This window comes from Uloborus diversus, chromosome 8 (assembly GCF_026930045.1).
Source record: "Uloborus diversus isolate 005 chromosome 8, Udiv.v.3.1, whole genome shotgun sequence".
Classification (NCBI taxonomy): domain Eukaryota; kingdom Metazoa; phylum Arthropoda; class Arachnida; order Araneae; family Uloboridae; genus Uloborus; species Uloborus diversus.
The window spans coordinates 143,253,397-143,281,363 of record NC_072738.1 but is presented as its reverse complement, the minus strand read 5'-3'; the positions used below and the strand labels follow the sequence as shown (position 1 = coordinate 143,281,363).

Sequence of the window (27,967 nt, the reverse complement as noted above, 5' to 3'; positions counted from 1 at the left end):
TCGATGGGTGTCCCGCTTCCTATAAAACTTATAACATTTCCTGAAATGGCCTATGGTCGGCTCTGGGTGAGCAACAAAGGTTGTTCACAAATTTTGAGTTACTCCCAATGTTGAAAAAGCAACAAGAATAACTGAAAAAATATGCTGGTATCATTGTGTAACTCGACTATGGACATTTTTGCTGTCGTCATAATATAGCACTCGAGACTCGGGAGAAGTACAGCGTTTTTTTTTTTTTTTTTTTTTGCAGAAATTTTTTAAGAGATAATTTGAATCACAGACAGTTTTAAATCTTATCAAGATTCTGGTTGAAGTTATTGTGTACTTGAATTTGTTATTTTTGATTTCAATGAAATCCTATCAACTTGAAACAGCAAAACATGCGAGAAAAATCAAGTAATTTTGTTTGTTAATTGAGCTTTTTACCGAAACAATATTATCAATGTATCATGATTATTACATTTTGCAAGCAAATGAGATAGAACGAACATCAAAACACCATAATTGAAATAACATTGGACAATAACTATTCTTACTTACCTGTCGCAATCCAAAAAAGGGAAGCATATAGAACAAAAAAGGTCAGCAACAGAGTATGTTAGATTTTAAAGTATACTAGCACTCTCTTTTGCTGCCCATTTTGTTATCGATATTTCCATAATAAAGCTCGTTTGATGCAGTAGCGTAGTATTGACTAACTTTATATTTAAAAAAAAAAACGATGCTCCGTTGAAAACAAAATAAAGACTGAAACAAAACGCTTTTTGAAAAAACCTTCGATTCTTACGGATATAATGCATACTCAACAAAATTAGTAATGAGAGCTAAATATCAATCAAATTCAAATAAGAGCTAATGAATAAGCTGCTCTTGCAGCCTTGTTTTTTTTTTCCCAAAGCTTCCCTGATTATAAATTGACGATTAAACTAAGTCATCTTCTCAGAAACATTCAGAGAAAGCCACAGAATACTTAAATTTAATCCGATTGAATTTTTACATGCCTCTTCTTTCGACTAGCACGAAAACAACAATAGGATATTATTATTCCTGAATTTTAAAAGCGAACTTTCAGTTTCACAGTACTTAACACTGACTTTCAAAATGTATCCATTGCGCAAATAAGCGAAATCGACCGGAACGACCGCGCGTTTGTTTATAAACTCCTTCGATTCAGTTGATGACCGTGACGTCAGAGCCGCGACCGGTCGAGAACGGAACAACCGAAGATCAAGAGTTTATAAACGCGCCCTAGGAGGTGGTGTCTAGAGCCGCTATATACACTGGTGTGCAAAAATTAAGGACGAGACGGTTTTTTCAATATAACTTTGTACAAAAGCTTTCCAAATCAACACATTTAATACCGTAAAATCCCCAATACGTAAGGACATGTGTAATGTAAGCAACACTTGCTAAAAGAGAAATCAGAGGGATAAAAAGAAGCTTTATTGAAAAAGTAGCATGGAGCGCAATGCGACTGAAGGCCGGTACATCCCTGTGATGGATGTCCAGCAAGAAACATCAGGTCTTTAGTAGGGGATATGATCTCCCCCGACTGCAGGGCAGGTTTCACAGCGTCTGCCCATGCTGAGAATGAGGGTGTCAATGAGTTGTTGAGGCATTGCTGCCCATTCGTCTTGCAGCGCCAATCGAAGCTCCCGAATCGTTACTGGTGGTAAGGTACGAGCTGCCAAGCGTCTGCCTAGAAAATCCCATACATGCTCGATGGGATTGAGATCCGGAGATCGTGCCGGCCAATTCATACGTTCAATATCCTCACTCTCTAAGAGCTGTTCGGCAGCTACTTTGCGATGACATGGCGCATTATCGTCCATGAAAAGGAACTGCGGACACATAACGTCTCTAAAAAGATGCACATATGGAAGAAGAATCTCGTTACAATAACGGGTCCCGTTGACTGAACCTGCGTCGAAGATGTGAAGGTCTGTACGACTACAAAGCATGATGCCTCCCCAAACGAGAACACCGCGACCTCCATACCTGTCCCTTTCAATGATGTTCGAGGGATGATTGCGGCTTCCCCGCTCTCTCCAGATGAGTATGCGATGAGAATCGCTACTCAGACTGGATTTGCTCTCATCTGTAAAGAGTACTCGTCCCCATTCATTGTCTCTCCAATTCCGGTGTTCCCGGCGCCACAGAGAACGCCTTCTCCGATGGGCAGGCGCTAGAGGTACACACCGTATAGGGCGTCGTGAAAACAGACCACCACCGTGCAGTCTTCTGGCCACAGTAAAACGCGATATCGGTCGTCCAGTCGCCTGTGTTGTGTGTCTAGCGATTTCTCCCGCTGTGTGCCGCCTGTTTCTTCTGGCCTGTAAGACAATATACCGGTCATCTGCGGGTGTGACTCTTCGTGGACGACCACTACTGAACCCCCGGATAGCTGTTCCTGTAGTTTGAAATTGTCACCAAAGTCGTGAAACGATGCTGTGAGCAATTCCAAACTCTGCAGCCACACTTGTCACACTACGGCCTTCCTCCAACCTCTTAATCCCAGTAAGCAAAATATCTTGCCTCAGTATTGCATAAAGGTTGACATGCAAGAAAAATCATCTTGCATTAATGCTGCCTCAATCTTGTTATGTTACTCCATTTATGCTGTCAGCAGGCTGCCACAATATTGACTGACAAGGTGTATGCAGCATAATATCAGGAAAATAACAAGGTAGGCTGCCTTTGTAATATTGCATACGTATTGATATGACAGGAAAATGTCAGGATACATTGACATGACAGTATGAAATCAGAACGTTTGCAAGGTGTTTTATCTATTTATTTATTTGTTTAACATTGATCGCACATCGTCTGCGATATGACTTTACTACATTAATAAACAAATGCAGTTATCAGTCATTCATAAGTTATTCCTAAAACAATACTATTCCACACTAATAACTAAGCAACCAACTTAACGAAGCCTAAAGATTGCAACGCCACGTGCTCTGAACCGACTGAATCGAAGGAGGAAAATGTGCCAGCAATGCGAGGGACGCTGGGTAGAAAGAACTGTGCGCATGCGCAAGTATCGACGAAGGTCCACCTGTTCTATTATGTACTAATTACCTTGATGGAGACAGCATGTATGCAATATTGTTACTTTAAGGTAATATCAATATTGATATTTTAAGATGAATGCAATGTTGCATACGTGTTGTTATTGTAATATTGCTTTTTAATCTTTATGCAAGCTTTATGCAGTATGAAACACGTCAATATTGACGCCGTCCATATAATATCAAGATCTGTCAAGGTTGATGCAAGAAATTTTGCTAGTAGGGATGGTGATATTTTGGGAAATAATGATGTAATTTTTAAAAAAAAAGCTTTGGGGAAAGGAAAGGAAAGAATTTTTCCGGAAGCAAGTTCTGTGAAAGATTTGGTATTGTAGTATCTTGTTATTTCTAGATTTTCAATGGAAATGCTAACAATTAGTGATGTGCCGGATAGTTAATCCGTGGATACGGATCATTAGCGTCTAGATCCGCGTGTAAGGATCACAACCTTTTCACCAAATTTAGTCCCGGTATAAGTGCAAAAATTTTGACCGAATGGATTCTCTTAAGAGCAAGGGCACAACTTCTTTTTAAAAATCTATCTATAGCGAAAACATCATCAAGAATGAGCATGTACTACGTATCAAGTCTAACTGTAAGATGAAATTGATATTTTCAAAGAATTTTTTTTAAACACTGACAGTTACTCTAAATTATTTATTATTGTAAAATTACAATAACTTTTCTAAATTATATTTATTCCAAATATTCATATTTGAATGAAATACTCGAAAATATATGATAAGACAATTTATTAAGAAAGTAAACAATTTATTTCAATAAATATACAGACATTTTTAGAAATGGGAAAACCCTTTGCATCTGACTAATGCATTAGAGGACATCAATTTGGCTAGACAAATCGTCAATTCAATCTATTATTTTGAAATAAACATTGGCAGTCTTTGGGATGCGCTGACAAAAATACTCTTGAAGTAATTGCACAGTTTTTTTCTATTCCTAGAAAAATAGAAGCTCTGTTAAAACTGAGTAATTGTAATCATCAAATCATTTATAAAAATCGATCTTAAACTTCTGCTTACAGTACACGAAAGATATCAAGGATAGCATCTGTACTTTTATGAAGGATTTTATAACTGACACAGTTTTTAATAATCACAAAACAGCATAATAAAGCCACAAATGTTGTAAGAAGTTGAAGACACTTGATTTGGGGTTTTAAGGAAACCATTTTTCAATGCCAAAAAGTGAACTTTTGGATGTAGAGTGACCCAACAAAGGCCTTTTGCCATAGAGGTTCTTGCGAACCCCATGGATTAATCCCAGTTCAGTTAACTGCATGAACAGTACATAATTTTGCTTACTTTTTTAAACAGAACAAGGGTAGTTAAGAGGCTGATATGTTCTATTTTTAAACTGCAATATTAAAACTCATTTTATTAAAAATAATTTATAAACTATGTGATATCAGGAAAAAAAAGTTTTAAAAAAGTTGCTGTCTTATAAGTGATAGTTTCTAACAAGAAAAACAAACTTTTCAGTCTGAACTTCAAGTTCTTCAACTAACCTTGTCTGAATGAATATTTTTAGCTTTGTCTTGTTTAAAACTTATCGTAAAAGGGCAAAATTAAAAATTACCCTCATTAAAGGTTCCAATTTTACACTAAAAAAGCCTATTTACCTTTACCAATTATTTTAATGGCTTTTTTTTCTTTGAATAAATTTCACTTAACATGAATATTAAGAACTAACAAAAGGTGATGACAATTCTCAGAGCAGAACCTATGATATCGCAGCAAATAGCAGAATTTTTATGTTAACTTAACTCCACTCCACATTAAATGAAATACACATGTAACTTCAATTATAAACAAAACTTTGGTAGGTTTTAGCATCTTTATGCTGCATGGCTGTAGGGTTGATGGTATTTTTCAGAAATTCAACTTAAATGGTTCTCTATTAAAAAGTTCTATAGAAAATGTCACTTACAAATCACTTCCATCAAATTCAAGTAAATGTGGTAAAATTTCTTTTGCAATCAGACAAAAAAATTCAATCCAAAACATAGTTTCCTGCAATCTATGAACTAGTTGATATGCCTTCTGGAAACTGCAAAAAGATTTGCATTGAAGTTTGCTCAATAAATATTCTTGACCTAAAAATGGAAGATAAATATATAAGTTATCCCTTTTCATATTCATCGCCCATTATACATAGCACTAACTTAGAAATAACCAAATTATAATAAAAGTTCAACTAACCTATTTTTTTTTTAACAATCAAGATCCCCATTTTTAAATATCTCCCCCCCTCAAATGAATGCTACTTTAAAAGACCTTGGTAATTATTAGCAACGTTTATTTATTCTCTCATGGGCAGGTAAACAGCAGCATTGACAAAAATGAGTTGTTTTTGAGATATTTGAAGACGCTTGTTTTTGACACCCCTCCATTCGTCAAATTCTAATATTTTACTAGTTCTTTGAGGGGGTGGGACAAAGAACTAGTCAAATGCTGGAACTTGACCTCCTTTTCATGCTTGATTTTCAGCCCATTCTAAATAGGCAAGTTTGTGCAAAAGTTAAATAGCTGATAAAAATGAAAAGAAAAAAAAAATCGTAGATACTGCTGCTTTCTTGCCCAGGGTAGTATTATTCTGCCACGGCAAGGCAAATCTCAGTATCCGCAAAAATGAATTTTAGAGATATTTAAAGAAACATGTTTTGGATTTTTTACAAGCACTACTAAAATATTTAAATTTGAAGTTCATTTCATGCTTTAATTTGAGCAGGACCAAAAAATATCATGTTTGTACATGAAATCTCCAGTAAGGGGATGTCTATAAACAATGTCATGCTTTGAGAGAGGCTTGAAAAATTGAGTTTGTGACAGGGGGATGGAGGAAGTAAAACAAAGTGTGACACAACATATTTGTTATAAAAATATGTGTATGAAAAATAGCATGACCTGTGACAAAACGGGGAGGTGAAGCGTAAGGTGAAGTGTGACACTTTGTGAGAACAGAGGGAGGGGCAAAAGTGCCCAGATGCAAAAATTTAAGGGCGGGGAGGGGGGGGGGGGCGCTGAAAAATTTTCCCCATGGTTTAGCAGAATATTTTCCCCATGGAAACTGATTTCAGTACAGATTAGAGATGCAGTGAAACCTGTGTAAGTTGACCACTTGCGGTGCAGTAATTTGGTGGTCAACTTATAAAGGGGGTAATGATTTTTTTTTTTTTGTCATTTTTTGCACCATGTATTCATTTTTTGACTAATTGACACTTACTATTTCTGTTCAACTCACTTTAATTGTTTAGCATTACTTTGAAACAATAATTTAAAATGTTATTCAAATATTTTTAGAAATTATTTTCCCAGAATGACGTATAATGTGTCACGCAAATTTAAAATTTCAGTAAATTGATCAAAAAAAAAAAAAAAAAAAAAAAAAAATCTTATTGTTTATGAAAAGTTACTCATTTGATATTAATAGCTCCTAAAAATTAATAGCTAATCAAAAATTACAAATTTTTCGCTTTATTTTTTTCTCATATACATTTATAACCCCATGATGATATAATTTTCAACAAAATAACTCCTTATTGAAGTTTGGCGCACTTATTAGACCAGTTTTGGAAATTCCATATGTCTCCCAGCTAATTTTCTCTGGATTTCTCTCTTTTCAATTAATTTTAATATTTCATACTTTTTATCAATCTCAAGTTCAACTTTCTTTTTGAAGCCATTTTATGTAAAACTATAACACAAAGAGCAACAATTAGGACTCTCATAGTTCAAAAAGGCAGTTGAAAATGAAAATTTCCTATCTCTTAATCCCTTGCACCAAAAATACTGCAATGCAAGTAACTTTACTCTTTAGCACAATTCCATTGTTGCCAAAATGTTGCAACTGGAAAAAAAATACTTTGTGTTTTTCTATTGACACATGTTTTCAATGAACATAGAGTACAAAAGTCAGTCTCAAATAAAGCAACAAAAGAAAAACAAGTTTGGAGAAAAAAAGGGTTCTTAGTAGTTTTTACATGTGGTTAAACTCAAAAGGAGGTTTAGTTATGCTGCTGTTTCATTTAGTTGGTTAAATGCTGGTCTGGCATCAAAAATATTCTTGGAAAGCTATAAAAAAATAATAATAAAATAATAATTTGCTAAATAAAATTTTAAAAAATAAATCAAGTGGTCAACCTACAAAGGGTATTTTACAATACTCCAAACCAAATTTGGTGTTCATTAGTGGTCAAGATAGACAGGTGGTCAAGATAGAGAGGTGGTCAAGTTACAGAGGTTTTCCTTCATTATATAAGATAGGTTCCTAACAAAAGCGGTCAACATAGATAGGTGGTCAACTTACAAAGGTGGTCAACTTTACAGGTTTTACTGTATTAAAATTTGATATTTTTAATAACTTATTCATTAATGGGTGGAAAAGAAATTTTTATACATTTTTGTAATGAAAAAAGCAGTAAAAGCAAGGAAGTTCTCATTGCAAAAGGGGGGGGGGGGGCTTGAGCCCCCCTTGCCCCCTATACGGGCGCCCTTGGGGAGGGCTCTAATAAAATCTTGAAAAAAAGTGTGACACTATTTACGGACAGTTCCTAAGGTAAATGACAAACGAAAACTTTGCAGTTACTGCCGTTGACCTTCTCAGGGGAGTAAAATTATTATACATGAGATTTTTATTAAATTAAACAGACAGTTATACTGATACAGTACTTTTACTGATCTGCAATCCAAAATTTTTGCTCGTCTTAGCCCAGACATTATGCGCGGAAATTTAAACTTAATTAAATAACAAACCAAACGTTCATTATAGCCATGACTTCATATTAACTCTGGTCATATTAAAAGAGTTTAACTGTATTATGCTCTCATCTTTTGCACTGTAAGTCACAGGGTTTTCTGTTAATAATGATGATGTTTTCTGTAACCAGAATTATGCCTTTACAATCATGTAGTTATGAGTTTCTTTTTGTGTTGCTTGCAATGAGTCTGTAAAAATCCATGGCTTGGGCTATGGGGGAAATTTATACTTTTATCAAAGCCTATGCCCTTAATGGACTTGATTTCAGTACTAAAGGACTCAAAAACACAGGAAGAAGAAAAAATTTTACTTTTGTCAGAAACATTTCTAACTTTTTTGGTTAAAGCATAGCAGCAATGTCTCGCATTTCCTATTGGGAAGGAAAAAAATTGCCTTGATAACCCAAGTAAAAATGTAACAGAGCATCACCTAAAAATATGAGGCATTAAGGAAAAACATAACCAATGACACACAGTGAGATTTGTAACTAGTAATTCAGAAAAGTTGCTTGAATGACAACGTTAAGGCTTTTGCAGTTAAATTGAATTGATTAAGAATTATTAAAGAGAATTGAGAATCTGTAAATCTATTTCCTAAAAATTTAGAAAAGGGCTATTGAAGTGAAATGAAACAGAGTTTTAGAACTACCTTTCTGATAAATTAATTGGTAGAACTCAATACAGTCGTCCCTCGCTACTTCGCGCTTCGACTTTCGCGACTTTACTACATCGTAGTTTTTTTTAAAATATAGTAATTAACCTTTTTTAAGCGCTTGTGTAAACTTTTTACTACAAAAAAATAACAAAGTATGTCTTTTAAGTAATGTGAGCTCTTTTCCGGAGCTGCAGCTGTACTAGTTGAGGGAGTGGAGGTATAAAATCTTCGAAGAAAGTGAAGGGAATCACTATCTCATTTTAACCGTTAAGCACTGACTGAAAAGTATAAATCACTGTGTTATTGCTAGGGGATAAATACATCTATAATGTAGATGGTGTTCAACAAACAATGTACTAGTTTTTAAAGTTGTGTACGTAATCCCTTTAATGAGGATAAATGTTGAGGAAAAACGGGGGCACATACGGTCACTAACCTGGCAATTAATTCATCATCAAACAGGTTGAGCTTTTTTCATAGATTAGTAGTCGTGTATAAGAACTACAAGTGTGTGTATAGTTTATTTCTCAATAATTAACAAAGTGGTTTCTTTTTAGTTTAGTGTATTATTTTGTGCAATATTTTGAATACTACAAATGTAATGGTGGCTAAGGGTGCTGTTATGTTTAGGGTGCTCTATCTTGAAAACCAATTTAAATAGTTGTAAGTTTTATGTGCTCTAATAAGTAAAATATTCTGTTCAGAAATACAGAATCCTACTTCGCAGAAATTCAGTTATCGCGGTAAAGTCTGGAACGAATTAACAGCGATAAACGAGGGTTGACTGTAATCCAATATGTTTGTGTGTTTCATCCATACTGTTGACATTTGAGGCAGTGAGAAGCAAAACGGATGCAAGTGACAAAATTAAAAATTTGGAGTAACCAGTACAAATGGTGGGTGAACCTCTTCTCTGTCTCGGGGCAAGAGATAGTACGAGTAGCCTTGATAGGCAACTATTCAGCTTGATTTAAAAAAACTTTTCAATGAAAACCTACTTAGGACTACAACTTTAAAGCTGTTTTACTTAAAACTGGAAAATACAGTAGAAGATCATTATAACGCACACATTGGGACTAGAGCTTTTGCGTTATACAGGTTTTTGCGTTATATAGATCATTTCACAAATTTTGAAACTAATATTCAGAATATATCTATATATTGGCACTTCAGAATGAGTTTTATCTGCAATGAGTATTAAAGCACTCATATTACAATTAGTCATTCACAAATAAATATGTTTCACAATCAAAAGAAAGTGCATTATCCTGCACTTCTACTAGCTTCATGGTTTGCACAACAGCTGCATTTTCAAGAGCCATCTGGTATTTTCTGTTTACTATGAGTACTCATTTTCAATTTAAAAGCTTTGAATTAAGATGGAAAGATGAAAAACTGTCTCAAAACTTAATTTGCCTAATAATTTTTATGTTTGCAAAGTAAAACAGAGGGATTTCTTAGACTTCAAAACCTATTGTTTACTCCTGAAAAGTTGTGCGGTTTATAGAGAATTGCGTTATATAGATCGGCGTTATAACGGTCTTCTACTGTATCCCTCATTTGCTTCTCACTGTCTCATTTCCCTTTATTGAATTGAAATATTTTAGAATGCAAATTTTAAACTAACTAAATAGATTAAAGAAAAAAACTTTTCGGGAGCTGTAATTAGTTAATCGAGCTGAGTCTGAAACTCTAAGATAAAAATTAAAAAGTTCTTTAAGTATAAAACACCACTAACTTTTAAAGGTTAAAAATGGATACCATATACACGATTTTGATATGTAAGAGGCTTGAGCATCCAGTTTACCTAGAAAAAAATAGGAAAAACTTGATTTTAAAATTAATATAAACAAATTTTATATTAAATCAATAAATGTCATATCAACATATTTTTGATTTTAACATACAAAACATCAGTTTTGCCAACTTTGAAATTAATAAAAATTTAACAATTTCATTTGCCAATATTTTTAAACACATAATTGTAAATTTATTCTCAGTCTGAAAAATAAATAAGTTTTATTTATCTGCAGTTGAAGCTTGGTTATACAAAACTCTAATTTAAACTCACAATTTTACAAACTATTCCTTAGATCTAAAAAATTTTCCACTAAAGCAACATAATATTTCATTCTTTTTTATGAATTGGAAATGGCAAAAATTTTATTTTTACAAACCGTAAGGCCAAAGTAGCTGATTCCTAAGAATTCCGCCACCAGAGGTATGAAATGTCAGGGAAGGAGATATCTCTTACAGTTAAATTGTAGTTTCAATTTTCCCCATCTTTACTTTTATTTTTATGAAAAAAAAGTGGTCAGACCTAGATTTTACAATCCGTACTTCTGTTTAGACACTTTTTCTATTTGGAGCAAAACAAAAAATATCAATTAGTACTGATAGAACTTGTTGTAGAAATATCTGCACCATGCATTGTACATGGCTTCCGATACATTTTGGTGTTACGAACTCTAGTTCTTACAAACTTTTTTCGTAGCCACAAAGAAATGGTAAAATTGAGCACGCGTGTACCACATAGCTAATCTTTCCATCCCAGGACCCAAATCTTGATACTGACCTTCTCAATTATCTACAAGGAATGCTGAAAAAGGAATACATATAAAACAACTAGAAATATTGATTAGAATAGAGAACTAAATTTAAGAAATCAAAATCCATCCTGATTTATTCAGCATCCTACCACTTTCATCCCTTCTCCAATAAAATGTTTCTTGCTGGGCCAGTGTACAAAAGAACAATAAGTATACCATAAATACAACATTAAATAGGCAGTGCATACAGTAGACGTTTGTTTTACATGGGGGTTACGTTCCTCGGAAATGCCGCGTAAATCAAAACCGCATAAATCGAGACCTAATACTAGTGTTAAAATAGGGATTTGGTTCCGTAGATCACAAAATACTTCATTCTAGTGATGACTAATTGTATATTAAGTTTAATGTGTGGTTATATCGACTTTTATGCACAACATGCATAAAGAAAACATAAATTAATATTGTGTGATGTTTATAAAGAGCTGGCTATGATAGTCTTTTGGCAGTCATTAAGAATATTTCTCTGTAATTCTTTGCAGAGCATTAACGCATCCATGATCACTTGCGTCATTTCCATGGTAAAATCTTCCTTCACTAACAAATCAGAAAGATAATTTCTATTGTATAGGAATGGCTCAAAATTTTCAATGTGAACATTTTTGGTTGTGCGTCACCGACATTGGTGTCCTCGTTGGTTTTGGCCTTCTTTGTCACTCCTAAAAGCTCTTTTTCTAGTGAGTTCTGAAATGTGTGAGTTTAATAATTTTACTTCTGGAAAGAGTTCTGGAACCAATCTCATAAAATGTGTCCAGTGGTCCAAGCACGATTATTAGCACGCCAAAATGCAGTTGATTACGAGCAATCTGCAATCTTTAGGAGTTTGGATTTTGAAAGAGGGGAAAATTTTATCTGTTTGCATTGCCGCATCCGAAACTCATCAGCGTAAAATAAAATAAAGGTGCCAGATCTTAAACCGCATATAATCGAAACCGCGTAAAACGAGGGTTTACTGTATTTTTCTTGAACACAAAGAGCTCAGAATGCAGAAATGTATAGTGTACAAAAAAAAAAAAAAAAAAAAAACTCAGATTCACAAAACCGAAAAGATTTTGCAACTGAAAGAAAAGAGGAGTTTTTAATCTACTTCTCAAAATATCCTGAGACAAAATGGCACCTGCAGCGTAACTAATGCCATAGTATAGTGAAGCATGGTGCGCTACGCTTCTACTGTATTGTCACTATTTTCAAGCATGGAAAAATAAATACTATAATTGGGGCAAACCTAACATGGCAGCATGGTGAAGGAGGCACAGATCCTAATCACAGCATTACGACGCTGCGGGGTTAGGTTTGCCCCAACTATGGTGTAGCATTTGTGTAACTTACTTTTAAGCTCTTGAATAAAAGATTTCATTGTAGGGTGTTCTTCGTCACAATTCCCTTTGGCATTTTGAGTAAAATCTAATCTGGGTAAATAAAATTACTTAGAAGTTATAATTACATAAATATATTACTTTTTATGAAATAAATACTTATTTTTATTTAAAAAAAATGAATCTTAACTTTTTTACAGAAAAATTAAAAAATAAATTTAATTTAAAGTATACAGACAAATAATTTTCTTTTAAAATAACTTCATTTTAGAGTACATAATTAAATGCTAGGGCTCGACCGATGGCATTTTTTGGCCGATGGACCGATGCCGATTGTTGGCCGATTGTTCAAAGATGGCCGATTGTTTTCCTCCAAATGGCCGATTGCCGATGGCCAATGGCAAAAAAAAAAAAAATCTAACAGAAAGAAATTGATAAGATTGTCAGGGATTTAAAGGATCATTGATTCATTTCACTTTATTTCCTTTCTACGAATAAGGAATTGTAATCACAAAAAAAAAAAAAATCAGATTTCGACCTAAATTTTTATTTTACGATCACCCAATTTAAACTTCACAAGTTTTTTCGGCACATCTGTACATGCATATGTACCTAAGAACATATAGATGACCGAAATATCTATTTTGAACGCCTCCTTAGTTAATTATCGCAAATTCTCTTGTGATGGCTTCATGCGCGTAAACTTGCGTCACTCAAAAACGTTATGAAATAGTAAGTTGAAAACTCATACGTACGTAGTATCATCTAAAAGTTTGAGGACAAGTTGTTTAAAACCTTACCCTGAATAGTTCACATTACCGAAGTACATCTATCTACAAAATACTCACCTTGAACGACTATGCACTTCTGCCAACGTTGATGTGACAAACAAATAACATAACGTTTCGTCGGACTTAGCTCCGTGTGACTTTTACTTGTTCCCAGCAAAAAAAAACATTTGCATGGACGCCGCTTTCTTCCGTCAGGAGAAGATAAAGCTGCATCACAGAAGGTAGCGAAAAATGGCTTCCAGGAGTGTTTCCAAGAGTTATATGAAAACTGGCAGAAGTACATAGTCTCTCTAGGTGCCCTTTTGAAGGTGGATGTGCTTAGGTAATGTGAATTATTTTGGGTAAGGTTTTATACAGCTTGTCCCCGAACTTTTAGATCGTACTACGTACAATCTGTATAGGGTGTAGTTATGCTTCTCCTTTTTTGACTGCTGTATGATGGAAGAGAAAGAACAACAGCAAAAATAAATAAATAAAAATGAAAATAAAGGAAGAAAAACAAAGAGACTGTTTAATAACCATTTGACTTATTTTTTAAAATTGAACATATAACTAAGATTTCAGTACTATTGTAATAATGTATGGATTTAGGTATACTAAACATCGTTAAAAAACATTAAATTATGTTGTTTAATCATTAAAAAAATTAAGAATAAAACTATGAAACTGTCAACAAATTACGCAATTAAAGTGGAAAGATTGCACGTAGACATTTTTTAGTCATCAAATTAAACAAAAAAGGGAACAGACAAATTACAATATTAAATCATAATAGGAATATTTTTATACTTATTTAAAATTTATGAAAGGAAAAGTTTGCATTTTTCATAAAAATTATAACCGTGACAAATTTTGCGAAAAGAAAATAAAAATTTCCATGAAAAGAGCGAGGTTCTTAAAACGCAGCCACAATAAACAAACTCAATATTTACATCAAGTTAATAACTGAATACATATACTACTTGATCTGATGTTTTCACACGTAATATTGAACCATTTGATTGTTTAATCTTTTATGAAGCACTACAAACAAGTTCAAATTAAATTTTTCAATTTAACAATAATTTTCTGAAATTTAAAAAATTGCATAATAGAAAATCCTTAAAACTTTTCTATAACATATTATTAAAAATATGATGAAAACAAAAATAACTTATTCATTTATTTTATATATATATATATATATATATATATATATATATATATATATATGTATATATATAAAAATATTTACTTACAACAGAAAAAAAATCGACCGCTATTAATGATGCAAAAAAGATGGCGCATTACGAAATATAGGTGAAACAAGTATAAGAAATACGCAAAATGATATTTCTTGACCTAAATAAATAATCGCTAAATATTTAAGAAGTGCTTGAAACAACGAGGGTGGGTTAGGGGGGTCACCCTCTGATTTTGGAATGACTCACAACATTAAACTTCGGCCTCATTTTTTTAGTACAGAACCGCTACCACCAACGCCTCGGAAGAGTTTCTGAATCTACTTCAGCACTTTCGAAGAAAAAATTCAAAAGTCCCTTTGGTTTCCGAATAATGTTCCCATTCAAAACGTCTTTAATCAATTTCTGACAACAATAGATAAAGCTTGAAAAAAAAATCTCTAATTTTATGAATGGTGTTAGTTTTAAACAACTCAGAAGTACAACTAGAGTTTAATTTCAGAAATTGTTCGATTTGGAGGAGGGGCACGCAAGTGTTCTTGGAAATACAAAAAATTAATCGTAAAAAATAAGAGTTCAAAATAATAATAAACATTGATCAGAAAAACCCTTTTAAAACTTGCATCGAGTTAGTTTTGACGTGCAGTGGCGGATTTAAAATGTTGCAATTGCGCGAGAGGCCCCAAAACCACAGGAGAACCGTAGGAGTTACAAAAATGCTTATGATTAATCAACTTCTGTGCTAGAGAAATAGGGCCCCAAAATGTATTTCGACGGGCCTCAAACGTGTAGCTCCGCCGAAGCGATACAGAAAAGACTGCATTACTGTGATTCATATTACAAATATCGAAAAATTAAAAATTACCGTCGTTTCAACTGGAATCTAACAAAATGAAACAAAACCGGTTTCGCCATCTCATTTGTTTCCATAGTCTCCAATTCGGCAATATATCACCAAATGATCGTCAGTCTGAGACGCCATATTAGTTTTGCATTGAAATAAGTAATTAATAGCCACAAAAAATGAGTAAATAGACTTTTTAGAACACACGATTGAAAACAAAAAGAGAAGCGCACAACTGGAACGTACTCACACCCCACATGCGAAAATTTTGCCTTCTACAGTTTACCATTTTTGAGTTATGAATTATGAGAGATACATACGTACATCCAGTCGCAAGAAACAACGCAGCAATTAACTTATTTGGTACCTGAGTGCTGTATAAAAAACTCTTTCAGGGGTGACTAAAATAGAAATTCATACTGAAATTTAATTAAACAATTTTATATGAAAACAATAACTCCCTTTACTTCGTATTAAAAAGTAAAACAACAAAGGTCCTTTTTTTTTTTTCAAAAACATCGGCCAATTCCATCGGCTTTTCGATGTTTTTTAAGGCCGGTGGGCCAATGTTTCCTGCAAGTTAGCATCGGCCGCCGATGCCGATGGCTAAATTGTTGAACCATCGGCGCCGATGCATCGGCCTGGCCGATGCATCGGTTGAGTCCTATTAAATGCATAACTGACATTGAAAGTATAACCTGGAAACATGATAAAAATGAAATTTTATCACACCCCAATTTCAAAATCCTGAAATCACCCAAAAAACTGGAGCTTTTCCCCCCTAAATTAAAAAAAAGCATACTTCTCTCCCCTACCTCCCCCCAACCCTTTTTTGTACATTTTAAGTGTTCAAATTTGTTAACAAACGTTTATTGCTTGTTAAAAATATATTGCACTAAGAGCTTATTTTTACATTGGCTCAATGCCACGTGTGTAATACGAGAGATTTGCAGCAATCATGGAGCTATGTTTTAGCTTCCGCTTTCGATTTACAACGTTTCTCTTTATTTTCTCATTTGTATGCAACCCCTTATTAAATTGCATATCCTTGTAATCATTACAGAGTATGGGAACATTGAGCAAAAATGCACCTATTTTTTAGTATAAATATGATTTATTATATTGATTGGCATATCATATAATGCACAATAACAAAAAGCAACATCCCCAAAACACACGCAGACGCCATTTTTTTCAGCACACTCAAGTATGCTTTCATTGAGGAAAAAAAAAAAAAATTACAAAAACGTGCCAATACTATAGTTTAGGTCTTTTTTTTTTTTGAGTGAGGATCAAAAATCCGGAAAGGTTGCAGCCCCAAGTGTTTTGGATTTAAGATCTTATATTGTGCAATGATTACAAAGGCATATACTGTACACTGAAGCATGGTTAAAATTCAATTAGAAGAAATTACATCTGCATGAACTGACTTCATTATGATTGTAACCTTAACATTGGCAGGTTACAAGCTATCAGATGATTGCTCAAATACAGTCCATGTAAGATACCTCATAGGTGCAGCAGGCAATAGCAGTTCTTGAAAAAACAATTAATCTATAATCACAGCCATTTTCTAATTAAAAAAACAGCAGTTAATGGGGTTGTTTCCAAAATTTTAAAAGTATTTTTTTGGAAAGAGCATGCTTAAAAACATAGAATCTGACCATTTTTTAAATAATTTCTTTAAGTTTAATATTTAAAAAAAATATTTAAATCGGTGATCTTTCATCGTTTAACGTTTCTGCCGATGACATCACAAATGATGAAATGCCATTCAGTGTTGCCATTCACGGTCCAAAATATTTAATTCGCATCTTTACTCAGGTGTATTGGCAACGATATGGTTGGTAGCAAGTGTAGAGCGCAATTTTAATTCGCTGCTTGATTATCATAATGTGGAAACGTAGAAAGATGTGGCAAAGTGCATCATTTGTGATGTCATAAAGACCCAGGGCCTGATTACCGCACAGGCCTACTAGGCCTGGGGCCCCCTCTTCCTAAGGGGCCCCAAATTACTTAAAGAATTATGCATAGCATTACAAATATACAAAAAATACACACATTTTAAAAATAATAGCCTTTAGGGGGCCTCCAAATTATTGTGGGCCTTGGGCCTCATGTTTAGTTAGTCGGGCCCTGTAAAGATCATGCCTTGTTTGAAAAATCGGACATTAAAAAAAATAATTTTAAAAAAAGTGTTGGGAAAATGAAAGTATTTTCTGGGTCCATGTAATTTTTTTGCTCATTGTATCCATTTCAATGACTAAAAGTAGTTCTTTTGACAGAAGGAAACCACCCCATTCACTTTACATATTTAATATTGTGGTGCTTTTTTTCCCCTGGTGTCCTACTTCATATTTAAATGAGTTAATAATAAGAAGGTTAGTGCAATGTGACGTAAACTTAAATAAAAATTAAAAAGCAACAAAATTTCAATTTAACATCTGAGTGTTAACATTAAAATTACTTCGTTCTTACATTAAATTATCATTGTATGTGATAATATTAGTAATTAACAGCTTGAACTACTATTGTACTATGCAATAACTTTAAAAGTTATTGTATAAAAAATAAAAGATTGCTGAAAGTTTAAAGTTTTTTACTATTTTGTTGCCGAATAGTAAAGTATTTTGCCTAAACGAATGTTTTGCTTGTCTGCCGAAAATGCAATATACCACTGAATATTCGGTGCATCTCTACCCTTTAGAAACACTAGAAGGTATATATTTCAATAAGCATTGAAAAAGATCCTTCCAGTGTGCTTCAATTTTAATTGTTTGCTTACAACAATAATTGAACATAAATTTTGATAAAGTTACAAAGATTACGACAGAAAATGGATTCAATAAATATTATCTGATCTAGCATCAAACTAAATCACTTATTTAGTTTAGAGCATGAAAAATGAAACCATCATTGATATAATATAAATTACCTTCAGAGATATTGCTACACACAGATGTGCTCTGCTTTCCTTCTCTTGGTTTATATTTCAAACATATTTTACCAATGTGAAGTTTATGAACAGATGGAGTTAAAGCTGAAACAACCACAGCATTTGTTTCTTTGGCACATTTTCCACCCTCCTTCGCAAATGAGTTCTTTTTCAAACAAGTTTCAGCACGTTTATTCATATTTCTTGGAGCATGTAAGGTAATGCCTGATTTTGAGCGAGGTACGACATTTGTTTTCTGGGACAGGGGCAAAGTCGAGCTTTTGCTACGAGGAGGTTTCTTTTCACTAAGCTTGTAGTCACTGTTAGCTATCCTTAGTAAACATTCAAGTTTATTTGAAGAGATTATAGATACGTTTGAATTCGATGCATCTGCTTGTAATTTATGATTTTTTGTTCCTTCCAATTTCTTTTTCAGGGTCACCTAAAAATATAACATATGTGATAAGTATTGTGGAACGAATTTGATGACAAACACTGGAACATGAAACAGATGTTTCTAAAGAGGGGGTTGTTTACATTTTATACTACTACTAGCATTCCCGTACCCGGCATTGCTCGGGTAATGGAATTAGCAGGGGTTAACAGTGCTTGGTGCACCTAGTTTCGAAAATCCCCTATAATAATTACTTATTACCTATAACTTTTTCTAATTTGGGGAGGATCCCAGTGCCCCTAGACTCCTTACATATATGCCTTTGTCCTTAACCGATCTTTAACTGTTATTAACGATCCTTTTAAAGTATTGATTATCTTTGCAAACACAGGCCATCCACATTTTATTGATATACCTATGTTTAAGCAAGAACTTCTTTGTATACAACATTTTTAGTTTTTTTTTCTGGTGCTAAAATTATTAAGCTGCTTGATGAACTGACTTTGGAGAAAGCTACATAACATTGGCCATGTGAAAAAAAGTCTTCTCTTAAATTGGTCCCTGCTACTTTTAATGTCTGCCCTTGTGATTTATTAATGGTTATTGCAAAGTAAACTTTAACAGGAAACTGTACTCTTCTAAATTCAAAAGGATAGTTCGCCTGTGATGATGTTCTTAAAAACTTCGTTTCTAGTTTTGAAGAAATGAAAGCAAAAGACAGAAACATTATGATTTGACTTGAGAAAAGCCTCGAAGAACCACGTGAGAAACAAAAACAATATCAAATTTATAGTTCGCTTATCGACCAAAAGTTGAGATGAAGTACTGAATAATGATTTGAATGGAGGAAAGCCTTCGAAAATAAGGGATTTGAAATTCAATGACAGGTTTTAATTTCTCAGAAATTAAGAGGTTTTAATTAATTTCTCTCGAACTAATTGAGATTTCGAAAAATCCTTTCTTAGTGGTTACTTTCGTAATCATGCGGACATGCCTGCCAAATTTCAAGTCTGAAGCTTCAGCGGTTTCGGCTGTGCGTTGATATATATATATATATATATATATATATATATATATATATATGTATATATATTATCTCAGGACATTGATTTTTATATATTAAGATTTACTCCTTAATATTCAGATCAATATTAAATACAGTATTTAATGAAAAAAATTGATGTGACAAAATTTCCAAGCATATGTTACAGTGAAGGAATAAAATTGAAAAATATCAACATCACCAGTCATTCACCAGAAATATGCGGCCTTGGGCAGATGTCTTGGCTATGTAAATGTCAACATTCACTGGCCAATGTCAACAATTATCACATTTCAGCCATTCACCAGGGTTGGTGTAAAAACTTCTTTTAATTTTTTTTAAACCCACTCACCCCCTTTTTTTGGTTTGAACAAGTTTTTTTTGGTTTTTATTACCATTAATAAAAGAAAAACAATTTTGTTTTAGGAAAATCATCAAGATTTTATAAATTAATTGTTAAGAAATGTTTAATATTCATATTTGTACCTAATTTCTTCGTAATTAGTTAAATAATGAAGAGTAAAATCCTGTAATTTCATTTCCTTGTACTTAGAGATTTCTATAGGGAACTATTATAAAAAATACAATATATAAATGGGTCTTGGTATAAATAAGCAAAAAAATAATTTACTGTGGTGTAGCTCAGACATTATTAATTACAAATGACCAAGAATAAATTCTTGCAAATTAATTTCCTCATAATCATAGCTATCTGCTGTAAATGAAAAAGTAAAATTAAAATCAAGCATTCTTAACATGGAAAGTACTTTGCAATATCTACAAATGAATCATAAGTACGATGTACATTATACAACTTCAAAAATCAAAAGATCAATGCATATTTTGTTTAAAGATTTAAAAAAAAATTACAAATCATGTAATTTATTTACCTAATGTATCAGTGACAACAATTATAGAAACAGGACAAGTAGGTTTTAAGAAAATCATTATTGTTTTTCATTGTAGACATTATTTCTCTTGGTTTAATGCAGTTAGAAATATTTTTTTTATCAAAGAGAAAAAAAATTAATTAAAAGCCTCAGTACAAACTTAAACGAAAATGTTCTTAGCATATTTTAATAGTGAAGACTGTCATAAAAATTAATGTTTATTGACTCTTCCACCATTCATACATGAGACTTCTTTGATTATATTAGGATCAAAAAAGTTCTTTGAAGGGTAAAAATTAGGCATTAAATTTTTTTTATAAGAGCACAAAGTTATATGAATGTTTTCTGTTTTCATAATTTTATACATTTTCTTTTCTTGTTCTGACTGCATCGTCCATCGGGGATGCAAAAAGTGTGCAGTTATAAGTGCCATTTTATGCCTACTCTAAGTGTTCTTGGATTTTTGTAGTTATTTTTTTTTCTCGTCATTTGAATATTCTAGTGTTCGGATATTTTTACACTATACATCACTTCAATGGCACGTAATCTATCTCAAGAAATCTTAAGTAATCAAGCAAATTAGGTAGTCTATGAGGTTTTGGTTGAATTATTTTTTTTTTTTGGAATATTTTAAAATGCAAAAGACAGAAAAAGAATGATAATTTAAAAAATGTAAAAGAGCTACTTGAATTTTCTTTTTCATGTAATTTTTAAAAAACTTAGTTGGTCTACCTTGAATATTTATGTACTTACTAGGAAAGCTGCACAGGTTTACAAAAAGGGAAAAGGAAAATAAAAACTGTTTAGCAAACTTGCATAACCTTAAAAAACATAAGTTTCTAAATTTATTAAATCTGTAATTTAATCTATAAAGCTTTGCTAGTTACTTTACATTAATTAGATTTTACTCTTTGCAATAATATGTAAAATTTATGAAAACATTTGGGGGAAAACAATAAAACTTTCCAAAAAAAAAAATTTTTTTTTAGAAAAAACCACGTAGTTTTTTTTTTTTTTTAACCACTTGGTTTAAACCAAACAACCCTGTCTTTCAAGGTAACAAATGCTCAAAATATACACACTGGTCACTGAATTAGAAACCTTAGATTAATACTTTCCTGGATTTCCTTCTGATAGATTACTGCCCCACTTTTTAAAGGCGTTAATTCTACAAGCTTCTGGAGAGATTTTATGTTGGGAGAATAAAAAGCATTGGCAATGCAAACTTTAGGTTCTTGTGAGTTCCTGGTGGAGAAAATTACTGTCAGTTGTGCCTTTCTAACGTGTCCCAACCAAATTCTACTAGTTTAAGAACCCGGCTTTCTGGATGCCATAGAAGGTGCTTGTTAGAAGTCACTTTGATGTTCTCTTGACTAATTTTGAGTGCTTCAAGAGTGATGTGTAGTTGCATTGTAGCTCAATGAACCTTTGGATTAAAAATGTACTTTGGATTACACCTTTGGATTAAAAATGTACTTGATCTGCCAATACATCCAGCAAAACATAACATGCCCCATATCATAATACTCCCACAAGACCTTTGCATAGTGTCATCAAGACAAGATAGGTGCGTGTCTTTCTGGTGTTTTTGTCAAATTCAATTTTTTAAAAGAGTGTAAAACAAAGTGCAGCATATTTCATTTGACCAAAAAACCCTTTATATTCCTGTGCATCTTTGCCAACATGACTTCGAACGAATTCTGGTTTTTGGGCAAAAATGAGAGGTTTTCTCACAAGCATTGACATTCCAAACTTCTGCAATTCTGTACACTCGGTTTGCTCCTGGATTGGTCTGGGAAGAACCTTTTTGAAGGTGTGTCAGATTAGTCAGCAGTTTAGTCCCTTTTACACCCTGAATTTAGTCAGATACAACGCCCATCACACGGTATGTTTTATTTAAGTTTTCAATGTATATGTTTTCCCAATATTTGGAAGAATTTGGAAAAATTTCTACATTTTCTGTAAACATATTTGATGAAAGTTTGAAAAAAGTGACAATTTTTTTTTTAAAAAGGTGACTTTTTAAGAAAAAGGCAACACAAATGGTAAAAATGACAACTGATTATTTGGCTTGTAATTGCATGTTTTCAGGATTAAAAAAAAAAAAAAAAAAAAAAAGAAAAAGAAAATAAATTAAAAAATAAATCTTTCAGGAAACACTAAAAAAATAAATAAACAATAATTAAATAAATAAATAAATAAAATTTAGAAAGAAACAACCTGATTTTATTATTATTATTTTTTGTACAGTAGCCCCTCGTTGTATCGCTCCTTTCTTCTGTCTTCGGAAACATTCTAGTCTGAAAAAAACCTTGCTTTAAGTTTGAAACCATTCATGAAAACATGTGGTATTTCTCAGAAAAGGTCTCTTTATTTTGCCAATGAACAAAACGAAGATGCTCTTCTTCTTCTGAATTTGCTGGAAAAGCGGCGGCCATTCCTGTTATCCAAATGTACATACCCACAGAATATTTCAGTTTAAGATAGCTTAGAAGCTACTAGACATTTTCTTTTGTGTTCATAGGGCTTTTACAATGAGTGAGAGAAAGCAGCAGGTGTCATACTTGCCAAAGTAGAAGAAAACATATGTCTTTCTGTGACTGACTTTTAGAACAAAAAAGATTAACGCTTGGTTGCACAAATCGGGATTTGCATTCAAGAAAGGAAGAATGTGGGTGAAAGAATTTCTGTAAATAATCTGGTTACTTTTCTTTTTCACGTCCTTTCTACAGCAAATCGAGGGGATTAGAAAGTCTATTGGGAATAAAAGTGCATTGGAATGCTCACGCTTATCTCGCGGTAGCTAAGAAAACTCATCTTCATTTGCCATTTGATAGTAGTACCTTTCTAACATAAATTTGCTGAAATTTCAATCTTGTTAAAATTTTAATCAAGTGTGCGAGTACATTTGTGAATTACATCAAAATGATGACTAAAAGAATGAATGTATTCGCCAAACTAAAATTAGAAGCCATTGATAAAATTAAAAAAGGAGCAAAGCATGTTTCGGTAGCAAAAGAACTTGGAGTTAGATCTGCTACTGTGCGAGGATGGATTAAAGACGAAGCAAAATTAAGGAAATTTACTGAGAACATTGATGATTTTGAAGGTCTGGAGAGGAAAAGAAGTAGACTCGTCAAAGACGAAGAATTAGACAAAAGATTACTTTTATGGTTCCGCAAACAACGTGCAATTGGAACACCATTATCTGGTCCAATAATAAAAGAAAAAGCAAAACCTTTGGCAGAAAAATTGAGACCAAATGCAGAAACAGACTTTGAAGCAAGTGATGGCTGGTTTTGGAGGTGGCAAAAAAGACATGATATAGCCAACTGCAAATTTGCGATGAAAAAAGATCGGCTGATGATACAGCAGCAGCATGCTTTCCCAATAAGATGAATCAAAAAATTATCGATCTAGACTTAGATGATGAGCAAATTTATAATGCTCATGAAGCTGCTCTTTATTGGAAAATGCTTCCAGATAAAACCAGGGTGCACACTCTATTTGGAAGAAAAAATTTCATGACTTTTTCATAACTTCATTAAAATTTTCATGACCTTGTTACATGAACAGAATAGTACTATTCAATATTTAACTTGCATTAGCAAAACTTCTATGTGAATGCTACTACCTCATCGAAGCACTTACTTGTGATTGAAAAAATATCAGTGTACCCTAAATTCAAGTAAAGTGAAAATACAGTGAATGGAATATAATGATGCTTTAATGATTAATAATTTTTCTATAAAACAGGCAGAATGAGAATGAATGGGACAAAGGTTGAATGAATCATTACTAAGTTTCAATAAATTTGTTTTTAGTGCCAACAGTGCAGTTAATCATCCACATAACTTGACAGTATTTTGGTTCCTTAATGTAAAGTTACATTTTTACATAAAAACATTTAAAAAATTCAGTCGTGAATAAATCTTTTGATTTAAATATACTTGTAAACTTATTTGGCCATTTTCAAATGCATATAAATTAATAGGTTTAGTAATTTCAGAACATAGTGCTTGATTCCTGACATTGAACGTAGCAGTGGGTTGCATGGATTAGTTTTGCGGGCTGTATGTTGGGCGCTACAGTTTTAAAGCATAAAATTTCCTCAGTTCTCTATTCTATCACTTGAGTAAAGATCTTTGTTTTGTAAAATATCCATCAAATTAAGCTCTGATAAATTTAATAATAAAGTTTCTACGACTGATGGAAACGAACTCATATGCAATTGCATTGCATTTTTGAATGGAAATGGCAAAATGAAGAATGTACAAGTTTACTACAACAGAATATAAAATAAAAGAAGTGTTGAAAATAATGGTAAATTCAAAAGGAGTGATGTCCAAGCAGCAAAATCACATTGCAAAAAAAGATGGGCGGCTGCTACAGAAGTGGATACAATTAGATTTCAAAATTCAGATTTGTTTTTGAGATCATTCAATTTTCGAGTTTTAATAGCTTTTATGTGCAATACTGTTAAATCACTCAAGATTTTTAATGCTCGTTCAGCTACTGTTCCTTTCACTTTGCCCAGGACATTTTTCCATGACTTCTAATAAGTTTCCATGACTTTGAATGAAAATTTCAATTTTCCATGACCCGTACGAACCCTGTAAAACCCAACATTTTAAGGATTCCAAAACGAACTGAGCTGGCTATAAAAAGCAAAAAGAGCGCTTGACAATACTCTTCTGCACAAACAAAACTGGAGAGAATAAATTAAAACTGCTTCTTATTGGGAAAAGCCAAAATCCCAGAGTTCTAAAACACGTAAATCGGAAGAATTTGCCAGTAACATATGACAGTTCAAAAAATGCATGGATGACGCAATTCCTATTTAAAAGATGGTTTTTTGACCACTTTGTTCCCTCAGTTTGTCTTTATTTGCGAAACATGGGGCTAGAAGAAAAAGCCATCCGTTTAATAGAACAGTGCTATGCTCACCCAGAAGAAGAGGAGCTCATGTCATCGGATAAAAAAATCATAGCATTGTTCTTTCTTACCGATGTGAGTTATTTTGCGAAAATTGTTAGGTGATACCTAGCCTTTTCCAGCCTCATTGAAAAAAATAAACTTACAGGATGCAACGTACATATCACAAGAAGCACGGTCTGTAATAAAGCTATCAACTATTTCAAAATGCTGGTCAGCGATCACAAATGAAGGAAATAAATCTATACAGACAGATTATTCTGTCTCTTAGTTGAAACAGCGAAGTTGCTGGGTTTACCAGCTGCTGAAGATGAACTTTAACAATGGGTTCATATTGAAGATGAACCAACTTTGGAAACACTCTCTGATGCAGATATCATTGCAGAAGTGACAACTGAAAAATCCAGGAACAATACTTGCAGTGGTGATGAAGATGAAATGCCCTCATATGCAGCTATGAGCATGAAAGAAGCGGTTGAGATGTTAGAGAAAGTGTACACTGTATTTGAACAATCAAACTCTAATCATTTAACTGCAATGCAATTAGTTCATTTCGGCTCGTTAATTGCAAGTGGGAAACATGTGTTGAAGGATAAATCCCGGCAAATGACTTTGGATTCTTATTTTACCAAAAAAAAAATAAGCTGATATATTTATTTGTTTTTAAAGATCTGCATATTACAACAATAACAATAGCAGTGGTGAGTTACATTTCTTCATTACTTTCACTAAAAAAAATGTACTAAAGTATGAATAAATTAATTTTTCTGCATACACAAATATAATTTACTTGTATGTTGGATGGATAACTGTTTTCAATCACTTTAGTTACATCACACTTTTGGATACATCGCGCTTTTTCTTTGTCCCCCAAAAAGTGTGATATAACGAGGGGTTACTGTACTTTTAAAAATTTAATTTTTTTAAAAATACCTAATCTTTAAAAGTTAAGAAATTTCTTTTCCTAAAATACATAATATTTTCTATTAAGCAGAATCAGGCAAATAAAACCATAAACACCGCAGCAACCACCCTTTGGCAACCGATTTTTCTTGGAACTGTGATGATCGACCCTGAAAAAATGTACTGCAAAATACTTGGTGGGAAATCTCCTTGTTTTCCCTTCTTGTGGTATCGCTTTTTATATGGGAATTATTTAGTTTCAAAACATAACTATACATACTCTTTACTAATAATAAAGCTGAAAGTCTCTCTGTCCGGATCTCTGTCTGTCTGTCAGGATCTCTGTGACGCGCATAGCACCTAGACCGTTCACCCGATTTTCATTAAATTTGGCACAAAGTTAGTTTGTAGCATGGCGGTGTGCACCACCAGTCAATCCTCCCAATAGCGGACACCATCAGGACCAAAGTTTTTGTCCATTAATGGGGAATGTCCGCTATTGGGGAGTATGAATTTACGATGGCATTTTAATTTTGTATTTTAAACCTACACATACAGTGTATATAGTTCTAAATTAAATTAATGAGTATTGCTTATATAAGTGAACTTAACTAATAAGTAAATAATCCACTGAATCTTTCGGGAAAGTAAAATACGAAGGCATTTGTGTAAATTGTTTCCTCTAGGTGAGCAAAACCGGTCAAGCACAATAGAATCAATGTCGTTGGTTTTCAGCACCTTTTTTGTTTTAGATTGTAGCGAAAGGTAGCGCAATCGGCTACTTTTCACTTAATCTGCAATACTGTGCCGATTCTTCATCAGTGTCTGGTGGGAAGGGATGCAGAGCTTCCCAAAATGTAGTAGGAGGGGGGGGGGGGATGCTGTTAATTTGCACGAGAGTATTTTTTCTCTCCCACACAAACTGATAAAGCAAGGTACTGTGTAAAAGGAGAAAAAAAATTTTATTTTGCTTTTTGCTGGAATTTTGTGCTTGAAATAAAAAGAAAACTTTCATAAGCTTTGACTAAAAAATTCGACTTGAATAGCTCCTGTTTTCAGAGAAAAAGGGGTTTAAACCCTTTTATTGGTACTGGTTAGCCCCAAAACATCGTAAAGAGTAGAAAAAATGCTTGCCACAAAAGCAGTGCTGAGCAAAAGCTTACCAGACACAGAAAAATAAAACGAAACTCGGCTGATTTACTGTCCGCTAATGGGAGTGTCCGCAAATGGGGAGTGAAATACATTATACGCCCATCTCGAGGGTCTGGGGATTCAAAAACTTTCCGCTAACAGGGAGTGTTCGCTATCTGGGAGTGTCGGGTAAGGGAGGTTTGACTGTACTTCTAAATGCAAGCAAGAATGATTTGGACACACAGAAATAATAAATGATGCAAGAGCATTTCAAGATTAAAATGTATTTTCAAAATTTATTTGAAAATCATTTTGCAATGCATTTACAACAGCTTACTTTTTTAAAACCTACACAAACATTTTTTATGAGGGGATAAGTACAACTGTAATTTCATACAGAAAGTTTTTTTGTTTCATTCTGAATGATTTTTAGTTACTTTAAACATTTCGAATAACTCACTTTGTTTTTACTTCTTATACTTCTGGCTT

General features: G+C 33.2%; 1 protein-coding gene across 1 annotated transcript; it reads right to left on the bottom strand.

The window, feature by feature from the left end:
- Window positions 1-3,830: 3,830 nt before the first annotated feature.
- Window positions 3,831-27,961, bottom strand: LOC129228077 (uncharacterized). Its single transcript, XM_054862713.1, has 6 exons — window positions 27,939-27,961; window positions 18,184-18,625; window positions 12,446-12,520; window positions 10,246-10,314; window positions 5,025-5,190; window positions 3,831-4,034 (listed from the first exon to the last, which is right to left on the bottom strand). Exons 2-6 carry the CDS (start codon window positions 18,380-18,382, stop codon window positions 3,953-3,955), a joined length of 591 nt encoding a protein of 196 aa, XP_054718688.1. The 5' UTR covers window positions 18,383-18,625; window positions 27,939-27,961; the 3' UTR covers window positions 3,831-3,952.
- Window positions 27,962-27,967: the final 6 nt, after the last annotated feature.

Bases quoted from the DNA above. Each gene is read 5' to 3' on its own strand.
- LOC129228077 (XM_054862713.1), bottom strand. From the start codon at position 18,382: ATGAATAAACGTGCTGAAACTTGTTTGAAAAAGAACTCATTTGCGAAG. The intron at 10,315-12,445 runs GTAAGTTACACA...ATTTTTTTCTAG, and splicing joins TTTTATTCAAGAGCTTAAAA to GTAAACTGGATGCTCAAGCC. The intron at 5,191-10,245 runs GTTAGTGGTGTT...TTCCATTTTTAG, and splicing joins TCCATTTTTAACCTTTAAAA to GTCAAGAATATTTATTGAGC.